Below are 15,862 nucleotides of genomic sequence, written 5' to 3' on the forward strand. Positions count from 1 at the left end.
TACAGACAGAGTGCAGAGAGCAGAGAAAGAACAGATAACACAGGGAGCTATTTATAACCACCTCTGCTGTCTGATGCAATACACAGTTAACTCTTTACACACTCGCATAGTGGACAGCAAACAGTGCATGATGCAATCTCCAGATCACATTGCATCACTATAACTCAATTACATTTAAACAACTCTATATTCAATCATTCCCACTTCAACAATTCCTGTGCAGAATGATTGGACTAGATGGCCCTGGTATGTTTCTTCTACGACTATGAACAGGGAAGGCACGATACCTCTTTGACAATGATAGCCGGTCCATCCGGGGGCACAACTACACCTTCCCATCTCTGGGTGACAATGCCCTTCATTCTCACAGTTGCAACGCAGTTGGCAATCTTGTCCGAACCAGCCAGGAGGACACGCTGCAAAACAAAGGCAAAGGATGCAGGATCTGAGGATATGGAGGGCTGAACGCACTTGGCATTTCATAATACGCTTAGTTCCTGTATTTATTTATTTACAGTATTTATATTCCGCCCTTCTTTGTCACCAGGGCGGATCACAATGCACATACACACGGCAAATATTCAATGCCGTTAGACATACGACACAGCTTGACGTGGAGAGTTGTGTGAGATGGCTTATCCTTAATTTGCTACCTCTATTTTTCACTCCCTCTGTTCTCAAGCCTAATCTGGCTTCTCGGGAAAACTCCTGTTTATTTATGTATTTATTTATTTACAGTAATTCTATTCCCGGGGGGAGAAGAAGGCAAGATCAAGAGGGAGGGTTGAGGGAAGGTCGAGCTTGTCCGCCATTACCACCCTCTTAGCTCCCTCTTAGCTCCGCTGCTTAACTTACTACATACAACCGAACCGAAAGGTTGAGCATGGCCGCCATTACCATCACTTAGCAGCCTCTTAGCTCCGCTGCTTAACTTACTACATACAACCGAACCGAAAGGTTGAGCATGGCCGCCATTACCATCACTTAGCAGCCTCTTAGCTCAGCTGCTTAACTTACTATATAAACCGAACTGAAAGTTCGAGCTTGGCCACCATTACCATCACTTAGCAGCCTCTTAGCTCCACTGCTTAATTTACTACTTACAACCGAACCGAAAGGTCGACCTTGGCCACCATTACCATCACTTAGCAGCCTCTTAGCTCCACTGCTTAATTTACTACTTACAACCGAACCGAAAGGTCGACCTTGGCCACCATTACCATCACTTAGCAGCCTCTTAGCTCCACTGCTTAATTTACTACTTACAACCGAACCGAAAGTTCAAGCTTGGCCACCATTACCATCACTTAGCAGCCTCTTAGCTCCACTGCTTAATTTACTACTTACAACCGAACCGAAAGTTCAAGCTTGGCCACCATTACCATCACTTAGCAGCCTCTTAGCTCCACTGCTTAATTTACTACTTACAACGGAACCGAAAGTTCAAGCTTGGCCACCATTACCATCACTTAGCAGCCTCTTAGCTCCACTGCTTAATTTACTACTTACAACCGAACCGAAAGTTCGAGCTTGGCCACCGTTACCATCACTTAGCAACCTCTTAGCTCCACTGCTTAACTTACTACATACAACCGAACTGAAAGTTCGAGCTTGGCCACCATTACCACCACTTAGCTTCCTCTTAGCTATCGGAAGAAACGATAAGAACGAATTTTGTGCACATGTCTACTGCCTACCATCCTGGCAAAGGTTGCCTGTATATCCGGGAGTGCAGAGGCACACGCCGGTGGTACGGACGCAGTGACCGTTGTTCTTGCAGTCCGGGCAAATATCCTGGCAGCCTGGTCCCCAGCGGCCTTCGGGACAATCTGAAACAAGAGAGGAGGACACTATTCGAAAACATCCGACTTCTGGACTGTTCCGTCAGCCGAATTCAATAAGGGACACTCAACATTTTTTCCATGAAGTAGACTGGTCTTTATCTCCATAGAATCAGGAGATTCTCCCCGATTCTGGCCATTTTCTTAATATGAAATGATGATTCTGTCATTGAAACCGACTATCTGGAGGTGACTCACCTTGGCCACAATTGACGCCAGTCTTCCCGGCCACACAAAGGCATTGGCCGGTGAACGGATTGCAAGGCGAACCACTACAGGAACAGGACTGTAGGCAGTTCGACCCAAACTTGCCTTCAGGACACTCTACAATCACAAGAAAAGAGGATTTTCTGGGTGTTGCGGAGGAAAACGACCCAAAGACACAGCAGAACATCCAAAAAAACAGGATACATATAGCTGGGAAAATCTCCAAGCACACATCTCTCCTGACACACAAGCACAGAGAGTTTGGAGTTACTTATAGTTGTGCATTCAGCTCACAGCAAGCAGAGTGTGAAGTGTCATATAGCTGGGAAAATCTCCAAGCACACATCTCTCCTGACACACAAGCACAGAGGGTTTTGAGTTACTTATAGTTGCGCATTCAGCTCACAGCAAGCAGAGCGTGAAGTGCCATGTGGCTGTAAAGAATTTAGAGCTAAGGAGTCAGAGTTCAAAGTGTTGGGATTTTCTGTTAGGGAAAACTACCCAAAAACAGCAGAGAATCCGAAATTCACAAAAGCAGGAGACTTCTAGTTGTGCATTCAGCTCACAGCAAGCAGAGCGTGAAGTGTCATCTAGCTGGGGAAATCTCCAAGCACACATCTCTCCTGACACACAAGCACAGAGAGTTTTGAGTTACTTATAGTTGCACATTCAGCTCACAGCAAGCAGAGTGTGAAGTACCATGTGGCTGTAAAGAATTTAGAGTTAAGGAGTCAAAGATCCAGAGTTCAAAGTGTTGGGATTTTCTGTTAGGGAAAACTACCCAAAAACAGAAGAGAATCCAAAATTCACAAAAACAGGAGACTTATAGTTGTGCATTCAGCTAACAGCAAGCAGAGTGTGAAGTGTCATCTAGCTGGGAAAATCTCCAAACACACATCTCTCCTGACTCACAAGCACAGAGAGTTTTGGGATATTTGTGGGACTTCTATGTTCGATGGAGACAAACCAATTTGGAGATCTAAAGCAAGGGATGGCATCGCTTTGGCACATTCTTTCCTCTCTGCTAATGAGCGGCAGATGCTCTTCTACATTTCTAATAGTTTCCAGATTCGGTATTCAAGTCCAGAGCCCGACGTTGCCATAAAAATGTGTGTTATTTCCTGCAAGACCTTCCTGCGGGGCTTAAAATTTCCAGCACCTTCTTGCCATGGTTCAAATTGCTCCAACGTGACAACTCCGTCCTGTGAAAAGGGTTTCTGGCATTCGGTAACGAAAAACTACTGTCTCGCTTCCCTTCTCTTCCTTCGAAGCAAAAGCAATCTGAGACATTTATTTGGAAGTCCCGATCTTCTAGCAACTGTGACCATAAATGAAAAGTGAGTGGAAATTGGAAGAAATCAGAGCCTCCTAAGCTCTAAATTCTTTACATCCACATGACACTCTGCTTGCTGTGAGCTGAATGCTCAACTATAAGTATCCTGCTTTTGTATTTTTGGATGCTTTGCTGTGTTTTGGGAACTTTTCCCTAACAGACGATCCTAACACTTTGAACTCTGGATCTTTGCCTCCTAAGCTCTAAATTCTTTACAGTCACATGACACTTCAGGCTCTGCTTGCTGTGAGCTTAATGCTCAACTGTAAGTATCCTGCTTTTGTATTTTTGGATGCTCTGCTATGTTCTGGGGAGTTTTCCCTAACAGAAAATCCCAACACTTTGAACTCTGGATCTTTGCCTCCGAAGCTCCAAATTCTTTACAGCCACACAACACTTCACGCTCTGCTTGCTGTGAGCTGAATGCTCAACTGTAAGTATCCTGCTTTTGTATTTTTGGATGCTCTTCAGTGTTTTGGGGAGTTTTCCCTAACAAAAAATCCTAACACTTTGAACTCTGGACCTTTGTCTCCTAAGCTATAAATTCTTTACAGCCACATGACACTTCACACTCTGCTTGCTGTGAGCTGAATGCTCAACTATAAGTATCCAGCTTTTGTATTTTTGGATGCTCTGCTATGTTTTGGGGAGTCTTCCCTAACAGAAAATCCCAACACTTTGAACTCTGGATCTTTGCCTCCGAAGCTCTAAATTCTTTACAGCCACACAACACTTCACGCTCTGCTTGCTGTGAGCTTAACACTCAACTGTAAGTATCCAGCTTTTGTATTTTTAGATGCTCTGCTATGTTTTGGGGAGTTTTCCCTAAAAAAAATCCCAACACTTTGAACTCTGGATCTTTGCCTCCGAAGCTCTAAATTCTTCACAGCCACACGACACTTCACGCTCTGCTTGCTGTGAGCTGAATGCTCAACTATAAGTATCCTGTTTTTGTATTTTTGGATGCTCTGCTGTGTGAGTCCTAGGAAACTCATGCAAACAACCTTGCGCTGTTGAAAATGCCACTACGGATCTCACCTTCGGTGCAGTTCTCCCCGTGGTAGCCTTCGCCACAGAGCTTCTGGCATTCTCCGTTCACATGATCGCAAGGTGCTCCGGCCGGGCAATCACATTTGCTCTTGCACCTGGCACCATAGTATCCTGGTTCACATCCTACACAAAGGATGATAGCTGTATTAAACAAGTCGCTGGTATTGTTGTCAACTTAAGATGGAGCTGAGCTGCCTAAAGTCCGCCCATCTAGTGGGTTTCCTGGGCTGAGCAGGGATTCGAACCCCCGTCTCCAGAGTCATAAAACAATGCTCAAGACATCACTGGCATTTACCAGTTATGGGACACACATAGCTTCCGGGAAAAAAAATCTGGAAGAAGAGGAGGAGGAGGAAGGAATAATAATAATGGAATAATAATGGGGATATGGGAAATAATAATGCAGTAAGACACAAAATTAATAAAACTACTTTACCAACAATTACTAATGTAGGTAACAGAAAAAGAACAAATCAAGGAATGCATTGATCAATTGGGCAAAAGATTTAAATTTAGACCATTGGGAAGAGATCTGGGGGAAAAAAATACACAGCGGCATCAGATATAAGAGAAAACTGGTATAAGATGCAATTCCGTTGGTATTATACCCTGGACAGATTAGCAAAATTCAACAAAACGAACTCTAAATTATGCTGGAAATGTGGAACAAAAATAGGAACCTTCTTTCACCAATGGTGGACATGTGGGAAAATCAAAGAATTTTGGAAGACAATTCACCAAATGACACAAAAGATAGGAACCAAATTCAAACTAAAACCAGAAATGTACCTACTAGGATTCTCATACTCAATATTAAAGAAAAATGACAATAGAATATTATTTTACATTAGCACTGCGGATAGACTGAGCTTAGCGAGAGTTTGGAAAAGAAAAGAACCTCCGAATTCGAAAGATTGGCTAACCAAAATATTGGACATTATACAAATGGACATCTTGACACAAAAAATAAGAGAAGGGAAAAATAAGACAGATTGGACAAATGTTATAAAATTCCTGAGAAATAAATAAAAATTATTATGAAAAAAAATAATGGAATAATAATAATAATAATCCCCAACTCACTTGCTTGGCATTTCCTTCCCTGGTAGCCAGGCTTGCAGAGACACGTGCCGTCCTTCTTGTCGCAATCCCGAGTGTTGTGTTGCACGCACTGGCATTCCTCGGAGCAGCCGGTGCCATAGGCCCACTTTGGGCACGCTGAGACCGGGTTTGGGACGAGAGAGAAAGGATTCAAAATGGGAAAATGAGAGCGGATTGAAAAGCTAGTAGCCAATCACACAAACAAGACAGAAAGTAAAACTGAGAGTGAGCGAACAAAGTGACGGATGGGGTGCATCTACTTGACGGTTCAAGTGGTGTCAAGCTGTGTCAATACTACAGTGCGGACAGTAGACATGTCCAAAAAATCGTTTTGAATCGTATATCGGAATTATTTCGGATTGTTCTCGCTTTTTGATACGCATTCCGAGACATTGTCTCACAGCACATCCAGCAATGTAATTCGAACCATTGTTGGCCCATTCTCTAATTGTCTCTTAATGTTTTGTTAATTCCCCCCCCCCCCCAAAAAAAATATATATTTTAAAAAATATTTTAAAAATTATTTTGTTTCTGCAACCTACCTTGAATGGGAGCTTATTTGCAAATTTGATGAGGATAGCTCAAGAAACGAGGGCGGGAGAGCCCTGTAAAAGTCCCCTCCCCCCGTCCTTTTTTTTTTTTTTTTGGCGATTGCGCATGCGCGTCTGCCATTTTAGAAACATTTAGAATCATTACGAATTTTCGAAAATATCCGAAATTTTTGGGTGAAAAAATCAGAAATACTTTCTATATCGAAGTGCCAGCGCCCCCACTTTAGAAACGAGAATTGAAACACCTTTTCCATCGATCGGACATGCCTAGCTAGCGGACAGACTTCAGATAACTCTACTTCAACCATTCTAGAGAAGTGGGGAAGGGGTGTTGGTTTACCAAGGTGACAGTATCGCCCGTAGAGTCCCGGGTCACAAAGGCATGCTCCGTAAATCCGGTGGCAGCGTCCCCGGTTGGCGCAGTTGCATTTCTTCCTGCAGTGCTTCCCATAGAAACCTTTGGGGCAACCTGGAATGGGTTGCGGGGAGAAAAAAGCCATTGTAAGCTTGCGAACAAAAACAAGACAATGCAGACGTCGTAACAGTAGAATCCCTCCATCTCAACACTAGAAGAAAGGCAGCAGGTTCCAGGAGCTGTCTTCATAGACCTGTCAGCAGCTTATGATACTCTAAATCATCACCTTCTTGTAAAAAAAACTTATATCACAAAGGATTACCACCTTGCTCACTTCATAGGAAATCTGCTACGAAACAGGAGCCTTTTTGTTGAGTTGGTCAGAGAATCAGATGGCAGAAACAGAAGAACAGCCTAACTCAGGGGAGTGTGCTTGAGCCATCGATGTTTAACATTTACACAAATGACCAGCCAACGGGGACAGAGAATTTAATCTATGCTCACCGTCCAAGAAGAGAGCTTTGAAATGATTGAACAGAAGCTCTCTGAAGCTTTAGGTGCTCTTACTGCCTATGACAGGGAAAACCAGTTGATTCCTAATCCATCTAAACACAGACAAAGAGTTTCATCTATGCTGACGATCGTGCCATCATCACTCAAGTAGGGAGATTGGAAATGATTGAACAGAAGCTCTCCGAAGCTTTAGGTGCTCTTACTGACTATTACAGGGAAAACCAGTTGATTTGTAATCCATCTAAAACACAAACCAGCTACTTCCAGAAGGGACAAAAAGTTTCATCTATGCTGACGATCTTGCCATCATCGCTCAAGCAGAGAGCTTTGAAATGGTTGAACAGAAGCTCTCTGAAGCTTTAGGTGCTCTTACTGCCTATTACAGGGAAAACCAGCTGATTCCTAATCCATCTAAAACACAAACCAGCTACTGCCAGAAGGGACAGAGAGTTTCATCTATGCTGACGATTTTGCCATCACCACCTAATCTGAAAGCTTTGAAATGGCTGAACAGAAGCTCTCAGAAGCTTTAGGTGATCTTACTGCCTACTACAGGGAAAACCATCTGATTTCTAATCCATATCAAGCAAAAGGTGGGTGCTGGAAATAGTATCATACGAAAGGGATGTCAAGGGATTCCTCGCAAGCAGGGCCGTTCTTACCGTCTTCACATCGCTCTCCGTTCACTCCCGGGGGGCAGCGGCAGCCCCCCGTCACTGGGTCACAGGTGCCTCCGTTTCGGCAGAGACAGGTCGAGCTGCAGTTCCGGCCAAAGGTGCCGTCTGGGCAAGCTATAGAAGGGAACGCCGGAGACACAAAAAGAATGGAGGTGGTGGTCATACAAACGGCAGGGAACCAAGAAACAAAGAACAGCACAACGGAATCACAAAACTTTTTGACTCACTCTTGTATAGGCATATATATATATATTATTTTTCCATTGATGTTGTTATATTTTTTCCATGGATATACTTAATAAGCGTTATTTTAAATGCAAATGCTATTTCTAATTTGCCGCAGAGCGCTTTTCAACTTCGGACAGAACGCAACGGCTGAAATGCAAGGCCAATCGGCACAAGTTCAACTTGCAGACTGAGATCTCTGGGGGCGAATAACGATAACGGCCTTCACACAACGTTATTGGAGAGCCTTTGCCTGGGAACTCCAGGCCAACACAAACATGGCAAACGGAGAACAGAGAGGGCTTTCCGTGCAAGGCAAGGCCAGCTGGCTCCTGGTGTTGCCATCACACTCCTTTCTTAATGGACTCGTGGAAGGACATACTTTGACAGGTCATAAAACGGGACCCCAGCTTGGCATCGTGACTCCAACTCACTTTCGTTGCAAAGGATTCCGCTCCAGCCGTCCGGACAGTTGCATCCGGACCGCTCTTCGTTGCAGACCCCTCTGTTCTGGCAATCCTCGCAGGTCAGACTGCAGTCGGGGCCGAAGGTGTCGTCCAAGCAGACTGTCAAGAAGAGGAGACATAAGGAGTCTGCCATTAAGACTCAACAATCCCACGAGGCCAAGACACAAAAATAGCATCCGAAATACACAAAAAACAGGATACTTATCACTGAGCATTCAGCTCACAGCAAGCAGAGCGTTAAGTGTCGTGTGACTGAATTTAGAGCTAAGGAGTCAAAGATCCAGAGTTAAAAGTGTTGGGATTTTCTGTTAGGGAAAACTACCCCAAAACAGCAGAGAATCCGAAATTCACAAAAACAGGATACTTATAGTTGCGCATTCAGCTCACAGCAAGCAGAGCGTGAAGTGTCGTGTGGCTGTAAAGAATTTAGAGCTAAGGAGACAAAGATCCAGAGTTCAAAGTGTTGGGATTTTCTGTTAGGGAAAACTACCTCAAAACAGCAGAGAATCCGAAATTCACAAAAACAGGATACTTATAGGTGAGCATTGAGCTCACAGCAAGCAGAGCGTGAAGTGCCACGTGGCTGTAAAAGAATTTAGAGCGTAGGAAGCAAACATGAAGAGTTCTGTCTTTAAAACCACAACATGTTTATTTACGAAAATAATAACTACATTTCTTAATAGTAAAGAACTGGGTCTCTACACATCTCTCCTGATACTCAAGCAGAGAGGATACTTATAGTTGAGCATTCAGCTCACAGCAAGCAGAGTTTGAAGTGCCCTGTGGCTGTAAAAGAATTTGGAGCGTATGAAGCAAACATGAAGAGTCCTGTCTTTAAAATCACAAAAGGTTTATTTACGAAAATAATAATCACATTTCTTAAAAGTAGAGAACTGGGTCTCTACACATCTCTCCTGATACACAAGCAGAGAGGATACTTATAGTTGAGCATTCAGCTCACAGCAAGCAGAGTTTGAAGTGCCCTGTGGCTGTAAAAGAATTTGGAGTGTATGAAGCAAACATGAAGAGTCCTGTCTTTAAAATCACAAAAGGTGTATTTACGAAAATAATAATCACATTTCTTAAAAGTAGAGAATTGGGTCTCTACACATCTCTCCTGATACACAAGCAGAGAGGATACTTATAGTTGAGCATTCAGCTCACAGCAAGCAGAGTGTGAAGTGCCATGTGGCTGTAAAAGAATTTATATCATTTCTCCTGATATAAAAGCAGAGAGAGAGATCGAAGTACACACAGCACACACCAAGAATGCCAACAATGGAAAACAGAGAAGGAAATGATCCAAATTTCTTACCAAATTTCTCCGTCAACGTGTGCTCTCCCCTTGCTTCCGCCTCCTCTTCGTCGTACTCTTCCTCAAAGAGCTGGGTGAGATCATCCCGCAGAACGGCCACGTGGGGCAAGGGCCGAAGGACCGGACGGCGACCATCCAGGGCTTCCACGGGGTCCTCAAGTACTGAGGAAAGACCCATGATCTCCAGTGAGACTCAAGAAAGTATCAACCTGCACCCATTCTACACTGTAGATGCATCTAGAACTCATAGTATCAACCTGCACTCACTCTACACGGTAGATGCACCTAGAACCTGTAGTGTCAACCTGCACTCATTCTACACTGTAGATGCATCTAGAACTCATAGTATCAACCTGCACTCACTCTACACGGTAGATGCACCTAGAACTCATAGTATCAACCTGCACTCATTCTACACTGTAGATGCATCTAGAACTCATAGTATCAACCTGCACTCATTCTACACTGTAGATGCATCTAGAACTCAGTATCAACCTGCACTCATTCTACACTGTAGATGCATCTAGAACTCATAGTATCAACCTGCACTCATTCTACACTGTAGATGCACCTAGAACTCATAGTATCAACCTGCACTCATTCTACACTGTAGATGCACCTAGAACTCATAGTATCAACCTGCACTCATTCTACACTGTAGATGCACCTAGAACTCATAGTATCAACCTGCACTCATTCTACACTGTAGATGCACCTAGAACTCATAGTATCAACCTGCACTCATTCTACACTGTAGATGCACCTAGAACTCATAGTATCAACCTGCACTCACTCTACACTGTAGATGCATCCAGAACTCATAGTATCAACCTGCACTCACTCTACACTGTAGATGCACCTAGAACTCATAGTATCAACCTGCACTCATTCTACACTGTAGATGCACCTAGAACTCATAGTATCAACCTGCACTCATTCTACACTGTAGATGCACCTAGAACTCATAGTATCAACCTGCACTCATTCTACACTGTAGATGCACCTAGAACTCATAGTATCAACCTGCACTCATTCTACACTGTAGATGCACCTAGAACTCATAGTATCAACCTGCACTCACTCTACACTGTAGATGCATCCAGAACTCATAGTATCAACCTGCACTCACTCTACACTGTAGATGCACCTAGAACTCATAGTGTCGACCTGCACTCACTCTACACTGTAGATACACCTAGATCCCGTAGTGTCAACCTGCATTTACTCTACACTGTAGATGCACCTAGAACCTGTGATATCTAACTGCATTCACTCTACACTATAGATGCACCTAGAATTTACTGTAGATAATAAAACACAGCACGTACAAATGCAGCTCCTCCGGTCCTCATCCAGTTTGTAGCCAATCTGACAACTGCAGTGGAAAGAGCCAACGAGGTTTTGGCACAAGTGTTCACATCCTCCATTACTGGAAGAGCACTCATCCACATCTTGAAAACAAAACCAAAAATGACAGTTGGGAGGAGAAAGCACTTGGGTTAGTCTTGCTACCATGAGTAGTAGGAAAAACAATATATAGTAGTATTTTCCCAGAACCAACGACAATGGTCAGTTGAGACAGAAATGTCACTTATTATCGACTTGTACATGGAAAATGTTTCCATACCCCACTCCCATTGATGTGCCCTCACTTTCTCCCATCTTGGTCTGTCTATATGTATTGAAATGAAGAAAGGAGGCCGTAAGGATCTAATTACTACTAAGGTTCTTTCAGGCAGGGAGGAATCTTTTTATCCCACTGCTGCCACCAATTTGTAAGGGACTATGAACGACTAACACCAGTTTGGAAAGATGCAACCACCAAAGACTCAGGGAGACCTTTTACTTTTTTTGCCTTTCTTCTTTAAAGGATAGTGTAACTTGGGTTAGAATATACGTGACAGAAGCTTAGATGTTGGAAGAACAATAACAAGTTTATTCAGGCCCAGAGCTTAGTGGTTACAATGTTGTTTCTCACTTAGAGGCACTTTTATTAACAGTTACAATACTAGAATGAGATGAATCAACTCTCTAAAGTGTCACTTCTTTTACTTAAAGTAGTTAAAACTTCTTCCTCTGCCACGTTTAAACCGTTACTTCAATGGATCTCTGTAAGTCCAGCTGGGATTGGTTCCCAAAGTCTGAAACTTGGACTATCCAGTGACTTCAAACCACAGTCACCCCTGTGATATACTATCACAGATTCTCTGTTCCTTACCAGGACACAGACTACATTAAATAAGTCACCAAACTTATTTAAAACTGACTCAAAATAAACAATTGAGTCTCCTTGATCCCATCAACCTGGAATCAATCTTCCCTGTGCCTCATCAGAGCACAGACTGACTTTCTTTTTTAAACTCTGCACTTCTTACACTAAACGGCAGTTGGCTCCGCCTACTTCTCCATGGCAACCAGCCTCTGAGTGCTGAGAAGCAATAACTGTAACACTTACCCTTTTAAAACATAAACACACAATTAAACATAACATCTGTAAACCAAAATTCATACTTAATTACAAAGGCAAATTCGATCCCCAACTTTGGGTTGGAGTAGGAGCCCAAGAAGGAATTTCTACCTACCATCACAACCACAGCCCTCAGTGCTGAGTCTGTAGCCGGCGTAGCAAAGGCATTCATAGCCTCCTGGGTAGTTGTAACAGTCTTGCTGGCAGCAGTGAGAACCGGCAGTGCATTCATCAGTATCTGGAGAAAGGAAGAAAGCAAAGGATGTGTGTAGAAACGCTGATTTTATCGTATGTGATGAAGTCGTAAGATTCTATGATTTTGCCCGTCAAGTTTGGACACCCATGTTATGTCTCCCGAGGTCTTCTTTAAATGAAGTTAATTATCCAAAGCAATGGTTTCTGGACACAAGAGAAGCTGAGAAAAATCCCACGAAAGGATTAGACTTCGGGAAGGATGCCACTAAGGATGTTTTTAATGACTCTCCGGAGATCGGAGACATACCTAAACCCAGGACGCCTGGTTCCAATCCAACTGGTGCATAAACACAGAGACCACTCAGTCGAAACGCCTGGATGGTAACGGTCTGGGGAGCGTTTCTGATTAGGTTAATTGCCAGAATCGGAAGCGGTACAATGTGACATACAACGAAACACAGACACGCATCCTTGCAGCGGTTCCAAACACATACTGCCATACTTTTATACACACTGTCAATCCTTCTACTAGCAAGGCTGATGGATCTACTCACATTTGCATGCTTTCGAACTGCTAGGTTGGCAGAAGCTGGGGCTAACAACGGGAACTCACCCCCACCCCCCCCCCCCCACCCCCGTGGATTTGAACCGCTGACCGTCCAGTCAGCAAATTCTACAGCCCTCCAAGGTTGACATTGGGTCTGTCTTCTCTCCATAGAATGACCCTCGACCCCAACTTACATGTGAGGCCATCTCATACCGTGTGTAATGAAGTACGAATTTTTGGTTTACAGATGTTATGTTTAATTGTGTGTTTGTGTTTTAGAAGGGTAAGTAAGTAGAAGTGGGCGGAGCCAACCGCCGTTTTGCTGAGGAAGAGCAGTGTTTAAAAAAGAGAGCCAGTCTGTGCTCTGATGAGGCACAGGGAAAACTGATCCTAGGTTAAGGGGATCAGGGTGACTCAATTGGTCATTTTGAGTCAGTTTAAAATAAGTTTGATGACTTATTTGTTATAATCTGTGTCCTGGTAAGGAACAGAGAATCTGTGATAGCAGATCACAGGGGTGGCTGTGGTATAAAAGTGGCTGAGGAATAGGGTTTAACTACCTTATGTAAAAGAAGTTATACTTTAGAGAGTTGATTCATCTTATTCTAGTGTTGTAACTGTTAATGAAAATACCTCTTCGTGAGAAACGTCATTGTAACCACTAAGCTTTGTGCCTGAATAAACTTGTTCTTGTTTTTCCAACATCGAAGCCTCTGTCATATATATTATAAACCAAGTACGCTACCATCTAGAGCAATGATGGCCAACCTTTTGCACTTGGTGTGTCAAAATTCACCAAAAAACCCTAGCATGACTGGGGTGGTGTGTCACTTTGAGAAAAAAACCCATAATTTCACAATATATATAGTTTAAATAACAAAAATATATAATTGTAATATATAACTGTATTTAATCAATCAAACATTATTTACAACCATTATTTCCATGTACAACAATCTATGGTACCTCTTGCAGTTTCCACGCTGATTTCTCTCTATTGTAGTTTCAATGTAGTCATGAATAATGAATAATATAATAATAATATAATAGTAATAATATAACAATATACTACAATAATTATAGAATAATAATAGAATGATAAATATAAATGTAATGTGCATAATTCCCATAGAGTAAACAACAAAACCACTGGACCAAATCACACCAAATTTGGTCACAAAAGACATTAGTCATTCAATCAATCTGCATGCAGCAGCGTGTCAGCAAAAATGGCTAGGCGTGTCAGTGCTGACACGTGTGTCATAGGTTGGCCATCACTGCGCTAGGTCTTATTTCCAGGGGATGTCTTATTTTTGGGGAAACAAGGTATGTCAATCCCTCATTTGCTAAATTATGTCTCTCTCTGCTAGCCCTTTGATAGGCAAAACAAAAGCCTTTTATGTTTCTCTCTGCTAGCCCTTTGATAGGCAAAACAAAAGCCTTTTATGTCTCTCTCTGCTAGCCCTTTGATAGGCAAAACAATAGCCTGAGTTCCAGAGAGGCAATTGAGTTCAAAAGGACTTTTATGACCTACCGATGCAAGTTTTCTGGTCTTCGTCCAGCTGGTATCCCACGTTGCAGCTGCAGGAGGGGCCGGCGCTGGTGTGATGGCAGAGGTGGGAGCAGCCACCGTTGTTGGTCTCGCAACTGTTCACAATTTCCATTTCTATTCCTGGAAAAGTAAACAGAAGGCAGTTGGATTTGGTAGCCTTTGGGTTTTCTTCCAACTCTAGGAATCTATGGTTCCCTTCCAAAATCTATCCAGCAATAATTATACAGCTGGCGCGAATAATGACCTATTTCAGTGATAGAGAGTTTAATCTATGCTGACGATCGTGCCATCACCGCCCAAGCAGAGAGCTTTGAAATGGTTGAAGAGAAGATCCCACTGGAGCATTGCAGCACACCAAAATACCCGGGATGTACAATACTCACGGTAACACTGCTTGCCGTCTGCCCCGAGTTCATATCCCAGGTTGCAGGTGCATTTGAAGGAGCCGCGGGTGTTGAGGCAGCCATGAGCACACATGGCCACTCGGAGTGCACACTCATTCACATCTGGACAAGGAGAAGGGCAAAAGGAGTAATGGGACGGGTAGAAAGAATACCCAATATATTCAGCATCAAATACGTCTCTATTTTTAGTTATTTTTAGTTTGAGACTAGAAGGACTTTAATAATAATAATAATAATAATAATAATAATAATAATAATAATAATAATAATAATGGAAGAGGAGAAAGAAGCGTAGGAATAATAATAAAAATAGAGGAGGGAATTATAATAAGAATAATAAGAATATCTGTTATAGAACTCTATAACAACCCCATTATAGAACTCTAATATGCCGATGATAATGTAGTCTGTGCGCATTCAGAAGACGTCCCACAAGCCACTCTAATAATAACAGAGGAGGGAATAATAATAACAATGGAATAATAAGAATAATATCTGTTATAGAACTGTATAACAACCCCTATTATAGAACTCCAATACGCCGATGATAACGTAATCTGTGCACATTCAGAAGACATCCCACAAGCCACTCTAATAATAATAGAGGGAATAATAATAATAATAATGGAATAATAAGAAGAATAATATCTGTTATAGAACTCTATAACAACCCCTTTTATAGAACGCCAATACGCCGATGATAACGTAGTCTGTGCACATTCAGAAGACGTCCCACAAGCCACTCTAATAATAATAGAGGGAATAATAATAATAATGGAATAATAATAAGAAGAATATCTGTTATAGAACTCTATAACAACCCCTTTTATAAAACGCCAATACGCCGATGAATAACGTAGTCTGTGCGCATTCAGAAGACATCCCACAAGCCACTCTAATAATAATAGAGGGAATAATAATAATAATGGAATAATAAGAAGAAGAATATCTGTTATAGAACTCTATAACAACCCCTTTTATAAAACGCCAATACGCCGATGATAACGTAGTCTGTGCGCATTCAGAAGACGTCCCACAAGCCACTCTAATAATAATAGAGGG

The 15,862-nt window shown here is 42.5% G+C and overlaps 1 protein-coding gene across 4 annotated transcripts in view; it reads right to left on the reverse strand.

Moving 5' to 3' along the window:
• Positions 1-15,862, reverse strand: part of megf6 (multiple EGF like domains 6) — a 79,430-nt gene that overhangs the window by 21,460 nt on the left and 42,108 nt on the right. For all 4 annotated transcript variants that reach the window (XM_062965605.1, XM_062965604.1, XM_062965607.1 and 1 more), the window contains 13 exons: positions 14,780-14,902; positions 14,379-14,516; positions 12,218-12,340; positions 10,964-11,086; positions 9,636-9,797; positions 8,288-8,419; positions 7,614-7,742; positions 6,424-6,552; positions 5,515-5,649; positions 4,420-4,554; positions 2,040-2,165; positions 1,698-1,829; positions 288-416 (listed from right to left, as the gene is read on the reverse strand). In XM_062965605.1, coding sequence (XP_062821675.1) covers positions 288-416; positions 1,698-1,829; positions 2,040-2,165; positions 4,420-4,554; positions 5,515-5,649; positions 6,424-6,552; positions 7,614-7,742; positions 8,288-8,419; positions 9,636-9,797; positions 10,964-11,086; positions 12,218-12,340; positions 14,379-14,516; positions 14,780-14,902 — 1,716 coding nt within the window. The remainder of the gene's footprint in view (positions 1-287; positions 417-1,697; positions 1,830-2,039; positions 2,166-4,419; positions 4,555-5,514; positions 5,650-6,423; positions 6,553-7,613; positions 7,743-8,287; positions 8,420-9,635; positions 9,798-10,963; positions 11,087-12,217; positions 12,341-14,378; positions 14,517-14,779; positions 14,903-15,862) is intronic.

The sequence above is a fragment of the Anolis carolinensis genome, unplaced genomic scaffold, assembly GCF_035594765.1.
Source record: "Anolis carolinensis isolate JA03-04 unplaced genomic scaffold, rAnoCar3.1.pri scaffold_15, whole genome shotgun sequence".
Taxonomy (NCBI): Eukaryota; Metazoa; Chordata; class Lepidosauria; order Squamata; family Dactyloidae; genus Anolis; species Anolis carolinensis.